This window comes from Chanodichthys erythropterus, chromosome 3 (assembly GCF_024489055.1).
Source record: "Chanodichthys erythropterus isolate Z2021 chromosome 3, ASM2448905v1, whole genome shotgun sequence".
NCBI classification, from domain to species: domain Eukaryota; kingdom Metazoa; phylum Chordata; class Actinopteri; order Cypriniformes; family Xenocyprididae; genus Chanodichthys; species Chanodichthys erythropterus.
Genome location: NC_090223.1, coordinates 6,463,387 through 6,490,414, shown reverse-complemented (window position 1 = coordinate 6,490,414; position 27,028 = coordinate 6,463,387). Strand labels below are relative to the sequence as shown.

The following is a 27,028-nucleotide window of genomic DNA, read 5'->3' as shown; positions in this document are numbered from 1 at the left end:
ATTAAATTATATAATAGATGTAATGTTTTCAGCGCTTAAGTGCATTCTATTTGTAATTAGTTTCAAATGTATCACAAGTTAAGTTCATATTAAATGCAATTAGTTGAACTTCTGAGTGATTTTTTTAAACAACTTTAATACATTTTTTTATGTACTTTGAAATGTGGTAAAAGTGTACTTTCGAATGTATTGACAAGCAATTGCTAAAATATACTTTAATGTAATTTACATGTACACTTTAATTCACACTTTAAGTGTGATAACTGATATTAAAATATATTTTAGTTCACATTAATTGTATCCAGTCTGAAACAGACAGCGACTTCACAACATGATGAGAATAATGTGGAAACATCACAAAAGCAAAACAAAAACATATCATGACTGGTGATAATAACAAGTATAACATCATCTTGTAAAGTCGTTGTCTATTTTTTCTGTGCATTTGTGCTGAATTACCTCACAGAAATAAATTATATTATCATCAGAATTATTTTATTTGACTGCTTTTGAAATAGTTTTAAATCAGGTACATAAGGTTGTTTGAGTATGTGTTATGTTTGACACATTTCAGGGTTTTGTGCTGCAATATCCTGCCTTGTCAAACTTTAAATAAACTTTAATTCAGGCCTTTATTGATGTTCTTAATAATTTGCCTGGTAAAATAAAGGTTAAATAAATAAAAAATAAAATGAAACTAAACTAAAATTTCCTATCATAATTATAATATTGTAAACAAAAATAACATTCTTTAAGTAGCCGCTGGCATGAAGACTGTCATCAAAACTACGGGTTTATATTCCAAAGGGATATTTTATTACCTTTTCGAAATAATCTGTTAAATAGTTGCAATTTGCGGAGCGTGAACTAATATTTTCAGTTCCATTGGCTTGCGCGTTCTCTCAAAGACACGCCCACAATATGACGATCTCATGAATATTCACGTAAGCGCCACCCAGAATATTTCAGGAACTGAATATATTGTAAGACCTCTGCCTCCCGCCCAGGTTAACTTACCCACAGAGTGACATCACTGACATGGACACTCGACTCTTCTTAATAAATCACTCCAGATGACAGGAGAACATGAATCCCGTCAATGTCACACTCCATTCCAGTATGTGGCGGAGTATGCGGAATAAGCTGGCCATAAAAAACACCAGAAGAAGAAGACGCAGAAGCACCATTTCATGGGCGTTGTCAGTTCCCCTTATCTTTGAGTGTGTTTTAGAATTACGAACACGTCAAAGGTTGTAAAATAACCCAATTAGCCATCTTTATTAAATTCAGCATCTTCACAGCTCAACATACGGACATGTTATCCGTCTTTCTGTTCTTACTATTAATCTACGGTGAGTTTCGAACCTGTTTTCCTTTCGGTTTCAATGTATGTGCACAATAGCTCCGTCTGTTCCTCTGCAAGACGCATGCAGTTTTGTTTATAAACCGCTCCAAAGAAACACTTGCAGAGTTTAAAGTCATAGATGCAAAGGCTATTACCACGGATCAACCTTTAGCCACATTATTCATAGATATTAATGTTATTACTCATTTTCATGCATCTGACGTAGAAATTATAATTAAGACTTGTGTTACTCCGCAGCGGTGACGACCAGTCCAGTCCGAATATAAACACTTATTACAGGTGTACCGCAGTGATTCAGGATAAGACAAAAACACGGTTTGGAAGATGGATTCATGATGTTGCAAACGGCAGCTAGCGCGGATCCGTAAAAAGCCTTTGGCTGCGTATGGACAAGTCACCTGACTTTAGTGATTAGTGATTATACTTGGTTCGTTGCATTTGGTTGTTACAAAGACATTATACCTGAGCCAGTTTTGTTTGGGGTCCAAATATGTCCAGTATTCAAAAAAAGGTTCAGATTCAGTATGCTAGAAAGTTATTCATATTCACACTCGCATATCCAGCTCTCTAGTCTAACACATGGCCATAACAGCAGAAATAAAAAGCATTTGCTGTACATATTTCCTTTTGTTAGTTTTGTGTGTGTGTGTGTGTGTGTGTGTGTGTGTGTGTGTGTGTGTGTGTGTGTGTGCGCGCATTGGCGCAAAAATGGGTTATGCACGGATGGGGGGCGCCATTGTGCCAAAACAATTCTTTGAATAAAATTTAAAATACATTTTAAAATTATGTTTGTTGAAAATTAATCTTTGTTTAGCATTTTAAATGAGTAAAACATATATTTTATTATATCAAGTGAAATCAGCTGCTCACCATTTTGACATACAAGAGCCGTTGCTCTGTTACGGACAGTCACATGTCCAAAACGGATTTGTCCATTCTGGTGTACAGAACAGAAAATGTAAAAAAGGAAATGAAAAACAGGGTCTTAAAATGAGGAAATCAATGTCTAAGTGGATAACAAGCAATTGTCTTTTAAGAACGGTCCGCTGAATCATTGATTTTACTCGGTTCGTTGAAAAATGAACAATGTATTAATAAACTTTTAAACAAATGTAAATTCCACTTTGCCATGTAAATAAGGCTTCTTTTAAGCCAAATGAAAAAAGGAAGGAGGAAAAGAAAATTACATAAATAGATAATAAAACAAATAGGTGATCTTGATGATGCAGACAATTGTTGATGTGCGTCTTTTTAGACCCCAAATAACGTTTGCTCAAATAATAATAAAAAAATGTTCTCTTTGTCCAAATGACATGAAACATTGTACAGTGGTTAACACTTTCTAGATCTACAAATACAAAAAAAAAATAAAAAAATAAATAAATAAAAAAATGGAGTGATATCTTGTTTTTATGTTAGTGTAGAAAAAAAAGTCACACTCAAAATGTAATTTTGTTACAAATTATATATATTTTTTAATCAAATGTAATTTTACTCTGTTTATTAATGTTTTTACTTCATATTTGTGCAGTTTTTGGAGGATTTATCATATCTTTTAAATTTATATAAATAAATAAATATTTTGTTGAATAGGTTTTGTTGAGCTTTTTCTGTAAAATTCACTTTATAAAAGACCCACATTTCTAACTTTCATTCATGGGGATAACATGGATAATTTGACATGGTTTAGTGTGAGATTTTTGCCCATCTTTTGGAAAATGCAGTTTTAAAAGTAAAAAATGATCACTTTATCCAGCAGATGGCAGCAGAGCTCCACTATTTGCTGTTTGACTGACTGAAAGACTCTTTTCACACGTATTTTTTTTCAGTTGATTCATATCTAAATAATATGAAATCACAATTATAACAATACATTTTTTTGTCAAACTTTAGCATTTTTTTGTACTGAAAAAAATAGGTTTTTCAAAAATGTTGATTTTGAGGATAAATTTTGTTCATTTTCTAAGTGGGGTCTCTTCATAATGTAATAATATTGAAAAACTGATTTTTATCTTATTACAAAAAATATTAAACTTTGACAAAAAGTAGCTTTTATAGTTATAATTGTGATTTCATAATATTTAGATATGAATCCAACTGAAAAATACTTGTGAAAAGATGTCTTTCAGTCAGTCAAAGACTGACCATGTACCACTTGCATAAACACCGCATCTGTAGGGTCTGCCATTGGTGTTTCGCGGGCTATGTAACATGCTCTGTTTATCATATTAGATACATTTGAGTGTGTTGAAAATGATGTTATAACGTTACTCTGTGCGTTCGCTCGCATAAAAAATAAAATAAAGAAAATTAGATTTAAACAATAAGACTAAATGTGTTCAGTTATATAACAACAATTCGTTTTATGCCTATAAATATATCAAAACAGTTGTTTCCTTGTCTATTAAAAGCGTCTTTGGTGTTTCCGTCAAATGTTAAGTGTCCCCAACTAAGCAAGCCAAACTCCAACAGGTGATATGCTGTCTGATTTCATAGTAAACGGTGCATCTTCATTGATAGTTTAGTGAACAGTCAAGACCTAAATGTAAAATATTTTCTTACTATGTTTTATGAAAAACTTACACCCCAGTTGTGCAGTGCTAGCAATAAATCCAACAGACATAACACACTGCAATAAAATTAAATCTAATAAATGAATCTAATAATTCAACTTAATACAATTCAAGAAGATCTGTTCAGGTTGAGTGATGTAGCACAGAAGAGCAGATACCAGGGTATCAAATGGAAGACTCAGACACAGAGAGTGTAGGTTCAACCAAGATACAACATCTATTCGGCCAGTGAGCCAATTATGTATTGAAAATATAGGAAGTGAAAGTGACAACTCAGCATTACTACAATGAATAGGGTTTGTACAACACTCTAAGAAAAGCAACATGTTCTCTGAGCATGACAATGACTAGACAGAGATACAGAGATACAAAAAAACAGGCACATGATGTTCTTAGAATCTTACAAGTATTTTTGTCATGAGGCAATATGTATTTATTTGAGAACCAACATGACAGACTATATTGTTTTCACAGAAAGCAGTGTAGTTCATTGTTTCACCTGTATAAAGCAATGATTTAAAAAATGGGGAAAAATACTGTTAGTTTGTGCAGTGTTTCTTCTCAAGTAGGCTACATTTATCTTGTTTTTATGCTTATGTATTGTTGTGTATGCTCTTGAATTTCATATTTTTTTCCACAATCTTCAGAAGTTCCATCGTTACCAATAGAGTTCCACAGAACACCATAGTTTTCTCATGATGCTTTTGGGAAACGCACCCCAGAACAGTAAACCAGTATCTGTTTGTCTTCTGAGCTGGTCTGAAGTTAGTGTGGTATCAGTAAAACTGGTTGTTTCTTTTCCAGGTGTGTCTGATAAAGAGACAGAAGAATCTAAACCTGAGCCGATGACGGTGATGGAGGGAGATTCTGTGACTCTACACACTGATCTTACTGAAGTAATGAACGATGATACCATTCTGTGGCTGTTTGGACCTAAAGACTTGCTCATATCTCAGATGAGGCGAAAAGATGACTTCACTCCGGTTTTTTTCACTGATGATCCTGGATTCAGAGGCAGATTGCAGGTGGACCAAAAGACTGGATCTCTGACCATCAGAAACACCAGAACCAGACACACGGGACAATATAAACTCACCATCTCTAGAGAAATTACTACAACAAAGACATTTAATGTCACGGTCATTGGTGAGTATCTTGAGTCCTTCATTGCAACAATGATCAAAAAGCTTCAAAAAAGGTATTTAAAGAAATATCTTTCTTTGAATCTAACATTTTAAAGTTGTTTACTGTTTTTTTTTTCTGTCTTAAAATAGTGGCATGCACGCAGTGGCTTTGCTCTGCTAGTGTTTTTTGTTTGTTTTGTTTGTTCTGTGCCAATCAGCAACTCTACATATAATTGAAATGTTCTGTTAAAGGGGTGATGAACTGAGAAATCAAATTTCCCTTGAGCTTTTGACATATAAGAGGTCATCATACTATAAGAATATCCTGTAAGTTTCAGAACTGAAAACTTCCTTGTTAGTCCAATAAAAGCTTTTACTGACACCAGATCCAACGAAAGTGGGGATCTATGAGGTCAAAGGGCAGCAAGCACAGCTTCTTCTTCAGAAGATCAACGCCTACTTCATCACTGCCTGTTTAGTCCCGCCCACCGATTCACACATGACATGCAATAGAATAGGTAGCCTGAGATATAACCGCCACTCTGTCATGCACAAGCTTTAGCTACACATCTATATTAGGGAGGACTTGCTGTTTGTTCATAAAAAAGGTCTTCCTGTCTTACTAGTTGTGTAAAATAACCAACCCACAAAGTAGTTTCAAAAATATGCAAAGAGATATATTCATAAGAATTAATAGTTGAATGTCTTGCATAATAGCATTGCAATAAATACCACCAAATATAAACAATTATGAGCAATAGAGAAACAACAATTCTTATCTGGAAAAAGTTGGCGAGAAGTCCATACAGTTAATGTCTGAATCCCCCAGGCAAAAAGTCAGACAGAAATCCAAACGCTGAAGGTCTTACAAAAATCACAAAAAATATATAATCCACAGTTCGTGTTAAGTCCCCAAAGACAGATGTACGTACTCCTTGTGAAATGTTGTCCATCATCAGGAATTCACACAGGTTGAGGCATTTGTTGCACTTCAGAAGAGGTCTACTTTGCTGATATGGCTTGGGTGACATGAGGTTGAGGGGTTCCTTCAGGGAACCAACCCCCTAGGGCCCCTCCCTCTCTAGCGCATTGCAAGCTGTGCAGTTTCTGGATTGGATTGCTGGTCCTTCTCATAGGGGAACCTAGCATTTCATTCAGAGCTCCAGCTGAGGGTCAGACGTTGATTGCAGCATCGGAGAGAGTGCTGTTATGCTCTGGAAATGAGGGTGACGCTGCCCACTGTAATGGTGTGTGCTTATGCTGACTCAGATTCGGAGTTTACAGCCATGCTTTCCCGGGTATTCCGGATGTGCATGGAAAACTTGGCAGTATGGAGGTATATTGGTGCCATAAATATGGAATGCCAAGAGTGCCAAAATCTGTATAAGTTTTTCCTCTCTCACTGCCCTCTTGGATGGGGTGGCTGTACACAGACCACTCCCACCTGCATGTGAGGCCAAGGCACTCTTTATGCATGAGGGTAGTTCTGAGCCGGGGTTGAGCTGCGCTTGTTGACTAACCGTGATCAAGTCACGCCACAGGCCCTCGGCCAGACGATGTCCACCTCAGTGGTCCAGAAGCGCCCCCTGGCTTACCTTGTGAGGTGCAAGAGGTTGTCAAGCTAAATGCTTTCTCAACGCTCCCATCTCACGAGGTGGCCTTTCGGTGACACTGTCGAGGACTGAGCCCAGTAGTTTTCCTCAGTTAGTAGCAGACCGGGGAGCTTCCCCATGACAAACCATTGAGTTCCTCTTGGGCCGCCCCTCAGTCTGCTCTTCGCTCTGCGTCCCCCCAAGTTCAGGGGCATCCTCTTCACTACAGTGAAAGATGTCTGCTCCTGTCTTGCGGTGCGGAGATCGCAGTCCTACTGGCAAAGGACGCGATAGAGCCGGTCCCTCCAGCCGATATGAGGTCAGGGTTCTACAGTCCCTACTTCATTGTACCCAAGAAGAGCGGTGGGTTACGACCTATCCTGGATCTGCGAGTGTTGAATCTGAGCCTTCACAAGCTACCATTCAAAATGCTCACACAGAAACGCATTTTCGAATGCATCTGTCCCCAGGATTGATTTGCAGCGATCAACCTGAAGGACGCGTACTTTCATCTCTCGATTCTTCCGCGACACAGGCCATTCCTGAAGGCTTGGCGACACTCCTGAGTGATTGCCACCCGGAACGTGCCGTGTTGCCACGCCCATCTCGGGACTCGGCCGTGGAGCCAGTATTGAAGCGGTCTCATATGAAGCGGACCGAGTGGTATTACAGCCGGTGCGGCCGCCATATGCCCCAGGAGCCTCTGAAAATATTTAAGTGGGACCGCTGTCCTGCCGTTGAACATATTCAGGCAGTTCAACACCGACTGAGCCACGTACAACGGGCTTGCAGTTTCAGGGGTTTGGACGGGACCCCATCTGCAGTGGCATATCAACTGCCTCGAGTTGCTTGCAGTGCGCCTTGCTCTGAGCCGCCTCTAAGGGCCGCTACGGGGAAAGCATGTACTGGTCCATATGGACAACACTGCGACCGTTGCGTACATCAACCGTCAAGGTGGTCTACGCTCTCGTCGCATGTCGCAACTCGCCCCCCATCTCCTCCTGTGGAGTCAGAAGCATCTGAGGTCGCTTTGCACCATTCATATTCCCGGTGTGCTCAACCGTGCGGCCGACGAGCTATCACGAGCTGCGCTGCCGGGAGAGTGGCGACTCCACCCCCAGGTGGTCCAGCTGATCTGGAGAGAGTTCGGAGAGGCTCAGGTAGACCTGTTTGCCTCACCAGAAACCTCTCACTGCCAGCTGTTTTACTCTCTGACCGAGGGGACACTCAGGACAGACGCACTGGCACACAGCTGGCCCCGGGGCCTGCGCAAATATGCGTTTTCCCCAGTGAGCCTACTTGCACAGACACTGTGCAAAGTCAGGGAGGACGAGGAGCAGATCCTGCTAGTTGCGCCCTATTGGCCCCTATTGTCCCCCTCCACCCTCAAAGTCCACACTGCTGCTACGCTTACCACGACCACATAGATGGCAAAACTGTTGGTCAGCACGACCTGGTCGTCAGGTTCCTTAGGGGGGCGAGACGGTTAAATCCTCCTCGACCTCCCTCCTTACACTCTTGAGACCTTGCTCTGGTGCTTCGAGCACTTCAGATTGCTCCCTTTGAGCACTTGCAATCAGCAGACTTAAAGATTCTGTCTCTGAAGACTTTGCTGCTGGTTGCATTGGCCTCCATCAAGAGAGTAGGGGACCTGCAGTCGTTTTCCATCGACGAATCGTGCCTAGAGTTCGGGCCGGGTGACAGCCACGTGGTACTGAGACCCCGGCCTGGCTATGTGCCCAAGGTTCCTACCACTCCATTCAGGGACCAGGTAGTGAGCCTGCAAGCGCTGCCCTCGGAGGAGGCAGACCCAGTCCTGGCTTTGCTCTGTCCAGTTTGCGCCTTGTGACTGTACATAGACAGAACTCAAAGCTTCAGGACCTCAGACCAGCTCTTTGTCTGTTACGGAGGCCAGCAGAAGGGAAAGGCTGTCTCCAAGCAGAGGATGGCCCACTAAATAGTGGTTGCCATCGCCCTGGCTTACCAAGCTCAGGGCGTGCCCTGCCCGCTCAGGTTGCATGCTCACTCCACGAGAGTTGTAGCATTCTCCTGGGCGCTGGCTCGTGGCGCCTCGCTAACAGACATTTGTAGAGCTGCGGGCTGGGCGACACCTAACACGTTCCCTAAATATTAAAGCCTTCATGTCGAGCCGGTCTCCTCCCGTGTTCTCGCCTCAGGTCAGAGGCACGGAGAGGAGAGGCCCCGGCTTAGTGTCGGCTTGCTGCGCTACATGCGCTCTTTTGCTCCAGAGAGTTCCTATGGGCAGACCCTGTTAAGTCCTCTGGTTACCCTTCGGCAGCCGACGTGGCGGAGCGTCTGGCGCCAGGCCTATACTCCGTTGCATCCTTGAGAACCAGATTTAGGCTGGGTTCCATATGTGTGACCCTACGGGGATCCCATATGGTTTATTCCATGGTTGCTCCTAAACGAAGCCCTTGTCTTTCCCTCTGGGAGAACCCATATGTTAGCCCATATGTACTCCTCCACATAACTCCTTCGGGGAAGGATGTGGCTTCCTCAGCCACATCCCTTTTCTAACAAAAGGTTACGCTTTCCCAGCGTCATCCAATAGTCTCACTGAATGGGTTTGGGAACAGCAGTGATTGACCCTTTCTGTGTGTTAGCCCTGTCCCACCGTCCTCAGGCAAGGGGGTTCAGGTGGCTTACAACAGAGCGCTGGAAAAGAGCAGCTCCTGTGGTGCTTTGGTAGGGATTCCTATTCGTCGGTCTGTCCGACGTACGTTGAACGTGATCGACTGAATGGGAACGTCTTGGTTACAAAGGTAACCCTCGTTCCCTGAAGGAGGGACGTCCCGTCGCCACAGTGGTTGTCCTGCTGATGCTGCCACCTGCTTGGTTCGGCTCCTCAGCGAAAACCTGAAGATGCAACGCACCTGCTGCTCATTATATACCCGCGCTGCGAGGCGAGCAGCTGATGCATATGATTGCATGCCAATGTGCATTGGCTCGTTTCAGTTACACTCAAAGTAGATTGGCCTCTCTAGCGAGATTCCTATTCGTCCGTCTGTCCGACGTACGTCTCCGTTCCCTCCTTCAGGGAACGCGGGTTACCTTTGTAACCAAGACGTTTCAATGATGAGATCACTGCTTTCATGAGCTCAACAACATGTCTGTGATCGACTACAATGATCATCACTGCAACCTTTCATGCCACAATCTAAACATAATGCCATAGATATAAATGTAATGCAACACATTTCACGATTAGTTAACCTTAGAGCTGTAATAGTAAAAATGTGCTAAAAGAGAGAGTAATACTTCGATTTTTCATATGCTAAGATGTCAGCCATTCACAGCAGTGGGCATTTACACTGAAGTCTCACAGCAGACACGCCCCTTAAAACAGAGCGTTCAAATCAGAGGATAAAATCAGGGTAAGAAAAATGCCTTTTATTTCTAAATCGACCCTTCGCAAAGACCCGCCCTCCCTTAGTTACTGTTGCTTTGTCCGACAAGCCGTGGCACTGTCACGCCACACAGCAAACCAGGTTACTTATGATATTAAACAAAGTCCCAGTTTTCAAACTGTGTAGTTTTTTAAGAAATTAAAAAAAAAAGAAAAAAAGAAAGCGTTTTGTGAGTCTTTAATGTGTCGTGACCATGGTCGTGACAGATTGTTGTAGTGCCTCAGCTCAAGAGGCTCATAAACTGATCATCTCTTCCTACTAGTCCATTTATAGCGTCAAATAAACATGAGAAGAAATGTTGTTTCAAATGCGTAAAGATGTCAATACACATCATTTTTCAAGTTTAAGTCCACCCAGGTTAATCTTCTAACTCCTGACTGCTTTGTCAGACAAAATGGCGGATTCGGCGTTCTGACTGGTTAGATTGCTTGTCAATCAAACTAACGGCGAAGGGTCAATTCTGATGATTTTTTTATGTAAAAATCATTCTAACATTATAAGTGCACTCCAGGAAACATTATAAAACAATAAAACAACACAGTTCATGACTCCTTTAAAGATCGGAGAGTCGTGCTCCGAGCTAGACTCGATCCAGAATTGTTATTATTATTAACAGTGTACAATTCCTGGAAGAGATTGTCCAACCAGCGGGATCTCCGCTGCGGATGCAGCGGCGCAGTGAATGCAGGCAAAAGGCTGCCAGGTGGGCCTACAAACAAGGCTAAAGAGATCACGCAGCCCTGAAGTATCAGCAGAGATTGAGTCAGCTAGATCATCCATTGTGAAGGCCTCATCGACACGACAGCCAGTAGCACAGTTCCTCAACAAACCGTCCATACCGGTGTGATGAATATGATCCGCAACTGGACGGAACTGAAATAAATACTTTGAATGTTGCGATCCTATCAGACTTATGATAGCAACCTGAATCATAACAAAGCACTGTTCACCAGAGGACAACTGGCCCCCCGACTAAGCCTGGTTTCTCCCAAGGTTTTTTTCTCCATTTTAACACTTGTTTGCCACCTGATGTCACCTGATGGAGTTTGGGCTCCTTGCCGCTGTCGCCTTTGGCTTGCTTAGTTGGGGACACTTGACATTTGACTTGACATTTGATATTCAACAGTATTCTTGACATTTATTCAACAGTGCTTTGATCTGCCTGCATTGACACTATTCTTTAAGAGCTGCTGTGCAGCCAAAATTATGTACCAGTTATCAATGTAAAGCTGCTTTGACACAATCTGCATTGTAAAAAGCGCTATATAAATAAAGGTGACGTGACTTGACTAAAGAGATCACCCCATAAGCCTGCACTGCCCAACATCTTCCTCACAAACACTAGATCACTCGGCAACAAAACAGAAGAACTGGATCTGATAGAATTTTTATAGTAGCGGGGGATTTTAATCAAGCCAATCTAAAAACTGTTCTTCCTAAATTTCATCAGCATATTACATGCCCCATGAGAGAACGTAATGTTTTGGATCATCTTAACAGCAGCATAAACAATGGATACAAAGTCACGTCCTTCCCCCACTTGGGCCAGTCTGATTATAAATCCATCTTTCTCACCCCTTCATACAAACATCTCATCAAGAAAACTAAGCCATCTGTTTTAACAATAAGGACTTGGCCTGAGGAGGCTTCCATTCAACTTCAGAGTCACATCAGTAATAGGGCCCCCCGAAGAGTTTGGCAGGGTATCCGACATCTCACTCAATGTAAAATTTGAAGTCAACACGAATGAGTCTGAGTCTGTCCTCTGCTGTACTCACTATATAAAAGCAGCACCAGCAACCCACAGCTCAAACAATAATTAAATTTGCAGATGACACCACTGTGCTGTGGCTGATCTTGAATGGTGATGACTCTACCTACAGAGAGGACTGTGTTGGCACTCAACACCTCTAAAAACTAAGGAGCTCATCATTAAATTAAATTCCGGAAAAAGAAATAGAAATCGCCCCTCTATACAGTATATTGTAGGAGAAATGGTGGAGAGAGTGACCACCTTAAAATTTCTCAGCACACACATCTCCCAGGACCTCACATGGACTATTAAAGTGTTAGTTCACCCAAAAATGTAAATTCTGTCTTTAATTCCTCACCCTCATGTTGTTCCACACCTGTAAGACCTTCGTTCATCTTCAAAACACAAACTACGGTATTTTTGATTAAATTCGAGAGGTAAATGACTCGTCCATAGACAGCAATACAATCAACACTTTCAAGGTCCAGAAAGGAACTAAAGACATCGTTAAAACAGTCATGTGACTGCAGTGGTTCAATCTTAATGTTATGAAGAGACGAGAATACTTTGTGTGTGCAAAAACAACACAAAAATACAGACTGTATTCAATTGTTCCCCTTCCCTGTCAGTTTGTTACGCAGTTGCATTGCAGCACTTCCAGGTTATATGTCAGAACTCTGGCTCAGTATTGATGTGATGCTGACGCAGGATCCGGCCAATAATGAGTCGGCATTCTGACGATGAACCTGGAAGCGATGGACGTAAACAACATGTGAGAATGACACAGAAAAGAAGAAATTGTTGAACAAAGCCGTTTTTGCACAGAAAGTATTCTCGTTGCTTCATAACACACACACACACACACACACATATATATATATATATATATATATATATATATATATATATATATATATATATATATATATATGTTTAGATTTGCACTGTCCACTACACATATCTGTTTGAATTTGCACTATTTACATTGCTTCCACATTTTTGTGTGTGCGCATTCTATTCTATTCTATTCTATTCTATTCTAGCCACCTGATTTTCTGGTTGTGCTACCTGACTTTTGCAACCAATCTTACACTGATCAGGCTTCTATTTGTATGCCTGTATTAGATTTTGCCAAAATTAAATAAAATAAAGAAGTTTAAGATAGTATTTCCTTGTTTTACATTGTTGTTCCACCTGATGGGGAACCACAAGCAGGATTTCATAATGGTCTAACTTGTTCAAAATTTGTGAAGCACTTTTATCAAGGTTCCACTTGTTTTCCAGCTGTGGTTAGTGAGACGGATGGAATAAAGTCAGAGTCAGTATCAGTGACGGAGGGAGAGTCTGTCACTTTACGCAATGATGCTGAAATACACAAAGATGCTCTGATGCTGTGGAGGTTTGGAGATAAAGGTGTCCTCCTGGCTAAAATCGATATCGAGGCCAACAAGACCTCATTACACGACACTGATGAGAGATTCAGAGATCGACTGCAGCTGGATCTTCACACCGGATCTCTGATCATCACAAACACCAGAACAAATGACTCTGGACTTTATGAGCTGCAGATCAGAGGCATTGAGAGCTCACGGCGATTCCTTCTGTCGGTCAATGGTGAGTAATTGAAAGATCAAGTCTTTTAATGTAATGGCATGAATCATTTCAGATCATCACACTGACTGACACCTTCACCGTCTCCATTTATAGCTGTCCCAGAACCACAGCTTTCTTCAGGTGCTAAAGCAGGGATAGGTGTTGGTGTTTTAATTCTTGTTCTGCTGCTTGTGGCTGCAGCTTTAGCTGCAATTTACTACCACCACAGGATCTCTAAATTAAAAAAGAAAATGGGTAAGTATAATATACTTTAAACAGGATTCCCATCTCCTACAAAATGTCATAACTTTCTTTAAACTGTGGACATTAGAGGTTTTCAACCCCGCTCTTAGAGACCCAATGTCCTGTTCCAACCAGTTTCAACACACCTTCAGAGGCAGGGGTGCAGAATTCAGTTCCTGGGGCGTCACAGTCCTGCAGAGTTTAGCTTCAGCCCTAATTAAACACACCTGGAGCCTCGTTAATAAAATGTTGTGCAGAAACAGTCCAAATTTCATCTTGCGATCATTTCTCAAATGTACATACGTGTGATTCATAGAATGAACGTACGCACAGAAAACATGTATATGCCAAAATCTCTTTCAAGGAAAGTCTGTTCACTCGTCGGCCATATTTGCAGTGCCTCCAGGCAGCTATTTCAGGCGTCCAAGACCAAGTCCTATCTATTTGAATATGGCAATCCTGAAAGATCAAACACTGCTTGGTGAACTCACAATTAAATTACATATTTCAAATCAGTAACAAAATCTGACATGAACTGTCTCATAAATGTTGTTTCTTATGCACAAATAGTGTTACAAAAGCTTATTTTTCAGGCTAGATGCGCATTTGCAGTCCTAAGGGGTGTTCTATGGGAACACTCTTTTAGTAAGAAGGCAGGACGTATTTTGCCATTTTGCGTGTTGCAGTTTCTCCCATTCAGAATTAATATGACTGCACCTTCTTTGTATATCTATAGTCTTTGCGTACACCTCTCTTTCAGATGTGGATTTTATAAATAACAGATGAGCTTGAACTTGTGCCCTTCTGAATGGTTTCAGTTCTCTGCCTTGTACACGACTCCTAATTAATGTCATTTATATACAAAAAATGATCATCTTTGTCCTTAATCCTTTAATTTAGAATGACGAGCTGCAAGAATATCTTAGATTTCCAAAAACTGCAGTTATCTGATAAGGCAGGGTTTCCCAAACATTCCTGGAGCCTCCCCAACACTGCATGTTCTCCATGTCTCCTTAAAGGGTCATGAAAACCCCCTGTTTTACCCTGGTCGTTCACACCTCTGAGTTTCAAAAAGTCTGTGGAAATGTGCATGTAAAGCTCTGGAAAAGTGGGAGTGTAGAGGGGGGAAGAGGGGAGAGAACAGCCAATGAAACAGAGACATACAACACACTCATTATACAGAATAATGAATATTAATATATGAGCACGGAGAAAATGACAACAAACTCCCAAGCACAAGGGAGAAATGCAAAATAATATTTAATAGGGCTAATAATAGGCTTCTTTGATTACGTTTACGAGCACTGCAGTCTCAAAATCAGTCTTTTGTCTGTTAGAATGATCGTGTCGTCGCGTTCAGATAGGCTACACCACTGTATCAGTGTCCAGTTTGCACATATAATTCATTTGAAGAAGACTTGAAGAAATATGTGTGCATAACTACACCGTGCTGGTTAATGTTTGGTGCAGGAGAATGTGTGAAATAAAAACTTTAAACACGGATACTTTATTCTGTATGAGCTATGTGCCAGTGGCTAGTGTTATTAAACTCATCGCGGAGCTCCGTGCTGAAACCGATCATATGCGCACTCCTCCGCCTGTATATCATAAAAACAATCGTATTTTTCATGTGTTCGTATTTAAACTCCAGTTCTGACTGCATCACGAGCAAAATACAAACAACACTCATGTGCTGCTGTGCTGAAGGAAACATACATACGGCTCATGTACAACCCATGTCTCTGAATGACAAGAGACAGAGGGAAGAGAAGCGATACTTCCTCAGGCATAATACCGCAATTATAATCTTATGCATACTACAGCGCAGTGATTGGATTGAATGAGCTTTATGTCATGGATAAATACAGAAACTATTGATGTGGTGTGGATTTATGCGTACACACATTCTAAGATCAAATCTGTGTGGCCACTTGAGAGTTCATGCACGACATAGAAAGTAAGGCTGCAGGAGTTGAAAAATGGCAAAGCTCAGTGCGCTTAATGCACACTAAATCCACACAATTTCTAATACAATCTCTAATACGGTCTAATGGAGCGGTCTTTGAGGCCAAGCGTATTCCATCATTTATCATTTATCCCATGATTTACTCACCCTCAAGGCATCCTCGGTGTATATGACTATTCTCTCAGATGAACACAATTGAAGTTATATTAAAAAATATCCTGGCTATCCAAGCTTTATAATGCCCAAAAAAACATATCCATCCGTCATAAAAGTAATTCATACAACTCCAGGGGGTTAATAAAGGCCTTCTGAAAGTGCTCTTTTCCATACAGTGGTGATCACAAAGTTCAAGCTTTAAAAAGAAAAGTACCATAAATGCACTATGTTGTCATATATTCAAAGTCTTCTAAAGTCAAATGATAACCCTGTGTAAGGAAGATAACCCATTGTTCAGTGATAATCTTCTCTTTTCCACATTTCTGTTCTCCGTTTCCACATGTTGCTGTGACAGATGAAGAGAAGAAGTCAGTGATGGAGGGAGATTCTCCAACTCTACTCACTGGTCTTACTAACATACAGGGTATTGATACGATAGAGTGGTGCTATGAAGATGAAGACAATTGCATTGCTGAAATTAATAAGGGGGAAATTAAGAAATCTACCGGTGCTGATGGGAGATTCAGAAGCAAACTGAGGCTGGATAAAGACACTGGAGATCTCACCATTAGCAACATCAGAACCATACACTCTGGACTCTATATACTAAAGATCAGCAGCAGCAGCAAAAGTGTTACCAAAAGCACCACAAGAACAAAACGCAAGAGATTCATTGTTACTGTTGGTGGTAAGTATATCTAAAGTGTTAAAGGGTTAGTTCACCCGAAAATGAAAATTCTGTCATTAATTACTCACCCTCAAGTCGATCCACACCCGTAAGACCTTCGTTCATCTTCAGAACACAAATGAAGATGCATGAAATCTGATAGCTAACTTACACATTCAAGATCCAGAAAGGAACGAAAGACAACATTCACGAGTTCACACTTACAAATAATCAGACAGAAAAATGTATGCGTAGTAGTATGCGTATCTGGCGGGCTGTCCGAGGAGAGGGCTCCGAGCTCGGTATTTTGGCCCGAACCCAGATTACTCCCCCCATTCTGGTTAGTATTCCGGAAAGTAACCAGTGCAGGTGTGAGGAGACGGGGTGGTGGAGGGATGCTGTCAAACTGTCGAGGAATATGGGTGAGTCGACCGTGTCTTATATATATAAGCTTTCACTCGTGCTGATTGGGTAGATATGTTGATTACTGATTGCTGACAGCTGGCCGAGATGACGTGATGATTAGTCAGATTATTTGAACGTTGCTCCTCCCGAATTTTGTTAATAAAACATCATTTCACGAGTTCACACTTACAAATAATCAGAGAGAAAATAGTATGCGTAGTAGTATGCGTATTTGGCGTGCTGTCCGAGGAGAGGGCTCCGAGCTCTGTATTTTGGCCCGAACCCAGATTACTCCCCCCAAAAATTGCAAACCAATGCAGGACAGCAGCCGGAACATTACTGATGACCCCCAAAATTGCCTTGCTTAGGCTGAATGTGCTGCTAGGAGGGTTAGTAAAGGACCGGTAGAGTTATCGTCATATGGATGAAGACATTGGACAGCGTTGAGCTCCTGCGGGAGCCGACATCACTGCTGCGGCAGTGGAGGAATTAGCCAGAAGAACTGAGCTCCTGCGGGAGCCGAGGTGATGACACTGCTGCGGCAGTGGAGGAAATAGCCAGAAGAACTGAGCTCCTGCGGGAGCTGAGGTGACGACACTGCTGTGGCAGTGGAGGAATTGGCTTGAAGAACTGAGCTCCTGCGGGAGCCGAGGCGACATCACTGCTGCGGCAGTGGAGGAATTAACCAGAACTGAGCTCCTGCGGGAGCCGAGGCGACATCACTGCTGCGGCAGTGGAGGAATTAACCAGAACTGAGCTCCTGCGGGAGCCGAGGCGACATCACTGCTGCGGCAGTGGAGAAATTAACCAGAACTGAGCTCCTGCGGGAGCCGAGGCGACATCACTGCTGCGGCAGTGGAGAGAATAGCCAGAGGAACTGAGCTCCTGCGGGAGCCGAGGCGACATCACTGCTGCGGCAGTGGACAAATTAGCCAGAAGAACTGAGCTCCTGCGGGAGCCGAGGCAACATCACTGCTGCAACAGTGGAGAGAATAGCCAGAAGAACTGAGCTCCTGCGGGAGCCGAGGCGACATCACTGCTGCGACAATGATAGAAAATTTCCGTTGTATTGGAATGATGGTATTAGTTGAGTTGGATATGGTGGCTTGCAGGTATGTGTGAGAGAACGAGCTGGAGCTGAAACTAGCTGATAGGTGTTCGTTGGGTTTCTTTAATATGGAAGCGATTAGATTGGATGTAGTTCTTAAAAGCTTCTGATGACCAGCGACCAAATGTTTGAATCTGATGCTGGGAGAGGCCTTTTTGGGTGGCTGTAGTTGCTGCTCCTATGCAGAATGGATTGTAGGGTTCTAGGGGAGACAGCTTGAAGAAAGTAGTTGAGAGAAGTGTCAAGGAGAGTTTTAAGTGGGTGGTTTATGGAAATATCAGCTCTGAATAATCAGGTACAGGGGTTGGGAATGGGTCCACATTCCAGGCAATTCGTGCCAACAGCTTGAATTTCTAAGAGGATCTGATGTTGTTGGCAATGGGGTTTGGTTCCAGGGCTCTAGCATTTGGTGGGATGGGCATCAGTATTGTAGTAGACAGGGTGAACGGCGTTTTGCTTATGGGAAAGTGCAAGGAGGAAGAAAGGCCGGGACCGAGGCCGTTAGCGGAGGCAGCCTCACGCTCGGGTCGGGATGAGGAGGTTAGAAAAGAGGGAAACTGAGAAAGGGAAATTGAGGTGTCCGGGCCTGCACCGTTAGCAGAGGCAGCCTCTTGCTCGGGTTGGCCGCTGGAGCCTGGGAAGGAACAGGGTGGTTAGAAAAAGAGGGAAGCTGGGGAAAATAGGATGTCTAGGCCTGCGGCGATAGCGGAGGCAGCCTCACGCTAAGGTCCGTAGTTGACACTGTAGACCAAAGACAAAAGAGAGGTAGGGTGAGAGATGGTGGGATGAAATGGCTGAGACGGCTGAGCTTGCTCCGCTAGTAGAGGCATCCTCACGTTAGGAGGGAAAGCATTCACCAAGAGGGGCAGGCATTGTTGGATGGTGTGCGGTGCCGGTGAAAGCCGCGGTGTGTGGCTAAGCGGAGGGAGGAGGAAAGTGGGGAATCTGGGGCATGACCCAGGCTTGCTGCTGCTGTGGCCTGACGCTTGTTTCTAGCACATGAATTGAAGATACAAGAGTGAGGATGTAAGATGAAAGACTGGCCTTGTGGAATTACTCGCATCATGAAGTTTAAGTAGCTGAGCGAAGATAGTAATTCCTGTTTAGAACAGTTTGGACTGTTTAGGAAGGTGGAAGCAAAAATGAATGTCCTATTGACTCCTTATGCCTGGAAATTAACTGTATTCGAGTTAAATCCCAGAAATTCAATGGACGTGGCTGGACCCATCGTTTATCCGGGGCGATTGGAAACCTGGGCTCAGCGAAACAGTGCAGGGCCGAGAGATAGATTATTAAACTTTGTACATATTCTTATTTTCTCAGAAGCAGCCTGAAATGTTTTAAACCTGCATATATTCGCCTCTGACACAATGGTTTGATACTGTAAATGACAGTACTGTTTGTACTATCATTGCTGTTTGATGATCATTCAACATCAAACAAAGTACAATATGATTTGGATGATCCTTGTTCTTTAACTGTTGCTGGTTTGAGTCACAAGCACCTTCATTTAGTGAAGCTCAAAAGAGACCCATTTGTAAAAGACAGAGCTTTGCATAATAAAAATGTGCACCTTGAATTTATTTAATTGTTTTCAACAACCGCTAACATTTAACCATGGACATGCTGCTTGTTTAATATTGTTTATTTATATTTATTATATTTTCCATCCAGACCTGGAAATTACTCAATTCCATACTTTCCAAACTGTAATGTAATTAGTTTATTCATTGGTTATCTGTCTATGGTTTGTTAAGTTACTTACAGATTTCTGCTCGTTATAAAACAGATACAGACGAAAAGGGAACGGTAAGATTTATTTAAATGCATCAAAATAACGATTTGAAAAGAATTTGTCCTACCAGTCTCCAAAAGTGAAGCTGTGGTTATACTTCAAAACAGAAATACATATTATGACTAAGTTTCTAAGCGATTTGTTGATGAATCGCAGGACAGCGATGACAATAAGTTCTGAGTTTAATGAATCTATGCGACCGTGCGTGCAATCTGAACGTCATAGGCTACGAGCATATAACAGCTGATTGAGTGTTTAAACCACAAGCGGCACGTTAATTAGAACGGCAAACTTTACGGAAACAGTTTAAAATGTGAATTCCCCCGATCAGCATTGATACAGATGTCATAATGTGGAAATTAATTCAGGGACGGAAAACGAGAAGGATTTTAACTGTGCTTTTACGGGGTTGAGCCGATGGGGAGGAAAGTCCGAGCTGGCTGGGATTGAATCTGCGATGCGGCGCGGCTCTGGCTTGCTGAAGGCCTGCTGCGGCGGCCTGATGCTGGAACAAGGCCCGTTCCTTCGCGGGAAGAGGCGGCATTGCCCGAGACTCGAGCTTGGTGCTCGACTGCCTTGTTGTCCATTTCTTTATGGCAGGAATGATAGAATGAGCAGGACTAGGAAATACACGGAAGGAGTGACGAGAGTCGGCCTCGGCGTCTTGGCATGCGGGGACCCGTTTGTTTGGGCTGACGCCCCCCCGAGATGAATCGGCGGCGGTGTAATTGCTCCTAGTAAGGCCAGAGGATTGTGGCAAAGAGGACGAAAGATTCTTCATCGGACACAAAGAGATTAATTTCGGATATGGTGGGAACTTAGATGATTAGTCAGATTATTTGAACGTTGCTCCTCCCGAATTTTGTTAATAAAACATCATTTAAAGTTAAAATGGTCACATTAAAATCCATGTGACTCTAGTGGTTTTATGAAGCTATGCAAGTGCTTTTTTTGCACTCACACACAAAAAAAACTTAATTTACCACTGTATTTACAAAATAATATAATCTACAGCGCGTTCACAGAATGCATTATGGTGCTCTATAAAAAATAACCCTGTCCAAGCCTTTTCAGCTCTATTCTCTCACTGCATGTCTTTAGTAAATCTTGACAAAAGAGGGTTTGCGCTGGCGCAAGCTGTTAGTAAATCTGGGCCTATAAATGTATGTTATGTACAAACTGCAGACTAAGTTCATTCAGTCACTTGTTTGATTTTTTTTTTTTTTAATATATTTCTATGTTTTGCTGTGACATGAAGTGAGGACACGGACAGCGAAGGTGGGAGAACATGTCACTCTTGAGACTCATGCTGAAATACAGAGCGATGATCTAATGCTGTGGACATTAGGACCCGAAAACCGTCTCGTTGTTAAAACTGATTCAGGAGGGACTAGCATTAGTGAGAGATTCAGAGACAGACTGGAGCCCGACAACGAAACTGGATCGCTGACCATCAGAAACATTGAAATCACAGACTCTGGACATTTTAAACTACAGATCATCAACAGCGAACGGACCATATTCAGAAGATTCAATGTGACTGTCATCGGTGAGTAGAGCGCCATTTATTATAATAACATATTGATTTTCACAACAGGAGCAAACTGATTGGTCGGTGGTGTTCAAAGAATGCATTGTCTTTTTGCACATTCCAGATTATAAAGTTATGATTATTCAAGTTTTAAGAAAACATTTTTTGCAAAGAAGCATTTTAGTTAGTGGTCTCTGTCTTTTGGACTTTTTGGATATTTTTATTAACTAACATGAACAAAGATTAACAAATACAGTAACAAATGTATTTCTCATGGCTAGTTCATAAATGAACCTCATTGTAAAGTGTTACCACAGACAAGATGCTTGAACACATGTAAGATCCAGACAGGTGAAACTGAATATTTTTGTAAGTTGGATTAATAATGACTTCATTTGTTTCTTAAAGAATGATTCAGTGGTAGAGACATTTTTAACAGTAATTTGGCGTAACAATGCAGTCGATACAGTCGTTACTTGAAGTCCAGTTACTTTCAGAAGGTAATTTATTATATTTTGATTGGTAACATCAGCGTTTCTATCTGAATAATAAACTTTTGTATATTTCTGTTATAATTGGAATATTTGTCACACAGAAATAATGATACTGTGCATTTGAAAAGATTGTTTGTGAAGCTGTTTATTTATTTATTTATTATTTTTTTAAATCAAAGGTTTAATATACACATGCAAATCATTGTCTTTCAGGAATTAGATCTCAGATTTGATATCTGACGTATATGAGTAGCGCGAGGGCTTTTCAGTGCATTCATTGCTATAATATTCATGAGGTGAGACATCTCTATTAAAGGATACACTCCCAGCACTTCACCCACCCGTCACACCAGAACCGTTTTCAGAACCAAAACTTAGAAATCTTGCACGGTTCTGGTTCTTTTCAAAAAACACTACTGGTTCCAGATGTGAAAATATGATTTATCTGTGTATTTTCTTTAAGGTTCCACAGAAGAACACGTGAATGAAGAGACACAGCAATCAGTGGAGATGGTCCTGTTGGAGTGAATGAGCAGCAGGCGACAAGTTCCATTTGACAGGGTTTGTACCTTCATGAATTTTTTTTTTTTTTTTTTTTTTTACAATATTTTACAATATTACAATATCAAGAGCATTAATTGTCAAGTGTTCCTGTTCATTTTATAATTTGAGTAACATTAAACAGTCTGTGTAAATGAACATGCATGCTTTTTCAGGTGCAGCTTCTGTTCCACCTTTGCAGTGTAAAGATGGCTTTTGTTAATGCAAAATTTTATTGGTAACAGTATATATAGTGTTCTGATTGACTTAAGTTATTGGTTACAGTCAATCAATTGCAGAGAGCCCCATATTGGAAAAGTTTATTTCTGAACGTGGCATGGGGTAATGTCTGGCGGTTGCAGTTTGTATAGGTGTAAATTAAATAAATTAATAAATAAACTTGACTGTTTTGGGAGAATTTAAATAGGGATGTTATCTTGTTGATGATTGATGGTTTTCCAATTAGATTAATGGTAAATAGGACTAACAGGCTGAGCTGATTTTACATCTTTTTAGTTACCAAATTTTGTATTACAAAAGTTCGTCTCTAGCCCTGCAACCGTATAAAGTTACAGTCAGTGTTACTGTACACTTTTTTAACATCATTTCCTCCCATTGATGTATGTTAATCTGTTGCTAGGGTCAGACACAGTATTTTAACTTACTGGTGTGTCAGCATTCATTTTGTATTAAACTACATGGCTTGTCGTTAATTAAGTTATGCTGTGATTTGATATTTGAACATGGATTTTTATTCTTATTTTACATACATATACTGTTGAATTATATCAAGAAAAATGCAATTACCCTGCCTCCTGTTTAGATTTTGGATGTCTGTTGCTACACATTTGGCCAATGTATTAAACATTAGGCATTGCTTACAATATTATTAGTATTTATTTTTGTTTGTTTCTCAGGTCTGGCAGGGATTGTTGGTGAGGGGAGGGAATATCCAGTGCTTTCTCCACCCTCAATACCACGACTGAGGTGAGACCCTTGAGCAAGGCACCGTACCCCCAACTGCTCCCTGTGCGTCACAGCAATGGCTGCCCACTGCTCCGGGTGTGTGTTCACGGTGTGTGTGTTCACGGTTGTGTGTGTGCACTTGGATGGGTTAAATGCAGAGCACAAATTCTGAGTATGGGTCACCATACTTGGCCACATGTCACTTCACTTTCACTTTCAGAAATGTATTATACTGTATGGCCAGAGTGTGTGTTTTAAATGTGCCTTAATTTTAAGTGTATCAAAATAAACTACAAAATACAGCAGCCACACCATGTATCAAAATAAGCTACTATATTTTTGTATTTTAAAAATACTAAATAAAATACTTTTACAAGTGTCATTCAGTCGTTCCGTGTTCTGTCACGCCTAAATCTGCGATCAAACCTTCTCAGTGATGAACTGCAATAAATCAAACATGGATCTTGACTATTATTATTATGCTTTATTTATTCACCTTTATTTAATCAGGTGAGTCAATTGAGAACAATATAAATGAACTAAGCTTTATAGTCTGCCGCAGATGATTCCAATCATATGCAGCAGAAAACTGAAAAGAGCAACGACCAAAGGAGGTACGGACTTTGGGTATGCAGAGATTAAAGGAGCTGCTAGAGCGCAGATTACGACCTGTATTATAAGCAGTTAAAAGGGACTGTAAATATAATGGAGCTTTACCAGTAAGAGTTTTATAAATAAATGCAATGGTGGTAAAATTAACTGCAGGTGGTTAATCCTTCTCTGGAACAATCTTCCTAGCATTGTTCGGGATGCAGACACACTCTGTCAGTTTAAATCTAGACTAAAAACACATCTCTTTAACCTGGCATACACATAACACATTATATATTTATATTTTCAAATCTGTTAAAGGATTATTAGGCTGCATAAATTAAGTCAGCCGTAACCGGGAACACGATCCTCAACTGGATGGAACTGAAATAAATACTTTGATTGTTGCAATCCTATCAGATTTATGATAGCAACCTGATTCGTAACAAAGCACTGTTCGCCAGAGGAGAACTGGCCCCCCGACTAAGCCTGGTTTCTCCCAAGGTTTTTTCTCCATTTTAACACCTATTTGCCACTTGTTTGCCACCTGGTGTCACCTGATGGAGTTTGGGTTCCTTGCCGCTGTCACCTTTGGCTTGCTTAGTTGGGGACACTTGACATTTGACTTGACATTTGATATTCAACAGTATTCTTGACATTTATTCAACAGTGCTTTGATCTGCCTGCATTGACACTATTCTTTAAGAGCTGCTGTGCAGCAAAAATTATGTACCAGTTATCAATGTAAAGCTGCTTTGACACAATCTGCATTGTAAAAAGCGCTATATAAATAAAGGTGACTTGACTTTTTATTATTTAAAATCACTGCAGGTGCTGTATGTGGATCACTAGTGCGCAAAACTCGCATCTTGTTTACAATATTTTTGCTTTTAAGATGGAAAATTGACAGGCTTGTGTTGCAGTTACATGGCTGTTTTGCCCTCCAGGGCTCCGTGACAGTCACATGACTGAAAACATATGTTGATATGTATTGGATGTTTGTTTGTTTTTTTATTGTTTTTCTCCATCATGTTATAAAGAACATACTGCATATATAAAATTTCTTTTTTTTTTTGGTTGATGTTGGTCTTTATGGTTTGTGCAATACTGGTTGTATTTGTTTAATGTGGACAATAAAAAAGTAAAAAATTGTTAAATGACACCTTTCCCACTGAAAACTGAAGACCATTAATTAATTCTTGCCATTCATTTACGTGTTTAGTCTATAGGTTTGTGCATTTGAATGAGTAGATGCTTGGTCTTTTTTATTAAGTGATATTGCCAAATTACTTGTCTGGTCCACATACAGCTAAATACTTCCTGTTAAAGGTGCCATAGAATGGACATTTCACAAGGTGTCCCCAGAATGCGTCTGTGAAATTTTAGCTCAAAATACCCCATAGATTTGTTATTATACCATGTTTTAACTGCTTGTTTTTGGGTGGGAGAAAAAATGTTGGCGGTGTACGCCTTTAAATGCTCATGCTCGTGCTTGTGCTCCTCGCCCCTAACAAGTTCACGTACAATACATTGCATTTACACACAGCAAATATAACTCTCAAATTGGATCATTACAAACAGTTGGTGATGCAGCATATAAGATCACGTAAGTATGGCATGTATTTTGTGGATGTTTGCAAACATTCGATTCTGAATAATTTTGATAGTGTTCAGCTAAACACTGTTGGAGAGATTTATAAAGAATGAAGTTGTGTTTATGAATTATACAGACTGCAAGTGTTTAATAATGAAAATAACGACGGCTCTGATCTCCGTGAATACAGTAATAACTGATGGTAACTTTAACCTCATTTAACAGTACATTAGCAACATGCTAACGAAACATTTAGAAAGACAATTTACAAATATCAGTAAAAATATCATGATATCATGGATCATGTCAGTTATTATTGCTCCATCTGCCATTTTTCACTATTGTTCTTGCTTGCTTACCTAGTCTGATGATTCAGCTGTGCACAGATCCAGACGTTAATACTGGCTGCCCTTGTCTAATGCCTTGAACATGGGCTGGCATATGCAAATATTGGGGGCGTACATATTAATGATCCCGACTGTTACGTAACAGTCGGTGTTATGTTGAGATTCGCCTGTTCTTCTGAGGTCTTTTAAACAAATGAGATTTATATAAGAAGGAGGAAACAATGGAGTTTGAGACTCACTGTATGTCATTTCCATGTACTGAACTCTTGTTATTCAACTATGCCAAGATAAATTCAATTTTCAATTCGATGGCACCTTTAAGACTATTACTTTTACCTCATTTAGAAGAAACGGGTCAGGCCATCGTTCCAGCACCTCAGACACCACTGGCACCACTTCCTCAATCTCTTTTCATTTTCTGTCTGATGAGGATCTCATTTTTAGTCCTCTTCTTTAGTTCCTCTACCAATATGAGTCTTTCCTCCTCCAGAGTGTCATCAGACTGGCCTGCAGGATGATCCAGTAAGTAATTAACCTCTCCTCGTTTGGCCCTTTTTAGAGAGTTTTTCCTGTCTTCACCATCTCCCCCTCCTTTTTATCCTGTTCATACCAACTTTATGGCAAGCAGCTGATCACAGTTTTGACCTGTAATTGCTAAGTTTGTATTTTAGGCTCATTTTCCACCCATGGGCCAGGGCTCTAGGAGGAAGACGCTGACACACTGGCCGTATCAACAGAGGAAACAGATAGTGTATCAGACAGATCAATCTTTGTCTAGCAGCTCAGAAATGTCTGTTAAATTGCACAGTTCATTTTCAAAGTCAGGGTCCCCATATTGTATTAAAAAGTATCTGAATTAGATTTATGCAATTATTGCCAGGCTAAAGGCCACTGGAAAAATGAATTTCCAATGCTTAAAGCAAAAGTTCAATATTCAGCTTGAAACTGATAGTAGGAAGAACACTCAGGTTTGCCATGTGAATCATTTGAAACTTTGTATGTGCTGAATGTGCTAATTCTGTTTTAACTTTTGAGAATCCAGAAGGATCCCGAATGAAGCATGTACTTTTGGCTAGCACAGGGGTGGAAATATCTTGTTCCTGGGGTGCCTGTTCTGGTGACGAGGGGCTAGACCCTGGTGAACCAGTTACACAAGCCTTTTAAAAAAATAGCCCTAGGTCAAATTTGGGCATTTA

The 27,028-nt window shown here is 41.0% G+C and overlaps 1 protein-coding gene across 4 annotated transcripts; it reads left to right on the top strand.

The window, feature by feature from the left end:
- Positions 1-1,036: 1,036 nt before the first annotated feature.
- LOC137016972 (uncharacterized) lies at positions 1,037-23,669 on the top strand. 4 transcript variants are annotated; one of them, XR_010894531.1, is made up of 10 exons: positions 1,040-1,352; positions 4,744-5,085; positions 13,121-13,450; positions 13,544-13,684; positions 16,150-16,482; positions 21,028-21,318; positions 21,709-21,800; positions 22,008-22,090; positions 22,258-22,355; positions 23,252-23,669. XR_010894531.1 is itself a non-coding variant. In XM_067380832.1 (8 exons), the coding sequence occupies exons 1-7, from the start codon at positions 1,316-1,318 to the stop codon at positions 22,320-22,322; spliced, it is 1,539 nt and encodes a 512-aa protein (XP_067236933.1). In that variant the 5' UTR covers positions 1,041-1,315; the 3' UTR covers positions 22,323-22,355; positions 23,252-23,669. The 4 variants fall into 4 exon arrangements, 2 of the variants coding, with proteins under 2 accessions (XP_067236934.1, XP_067236933.1); XR_010894530.1 differs by lacking the exon at positions 21,709-21,800; XM_067380832.1 differs by lacking the exons at positions 21,709-21,800; positions 22,008-22,090 and having other exon boundaries at positions 1,041-1,352.
- The last annotated feature ends 3,359 nt before the right edge of the window (positions 23,670-27,028 follow it).

Coding starts and splice junctions, on each gene's coding strand:
- LOC137016972 (XM_067380832.1), top strand. CDS start 1,316: ATGTTATCCGTCTTTCTGTTCTTACTATTAATCTACG. Junction 13,685..16,149: donor TAAATTAAAAAAGAAAATGG/GTAAGTATAATA, acceptor TTGCTGTGACAG/ATGAAGAGAAGAAGTCAGTG. Junction 21,319..22,257: donor ATTCAATGTGACTGTCATCG/GTGAGTAGAGCG, acceptor ATTTTCTTTAAG/GTTCCACAGAAGAACACGTG.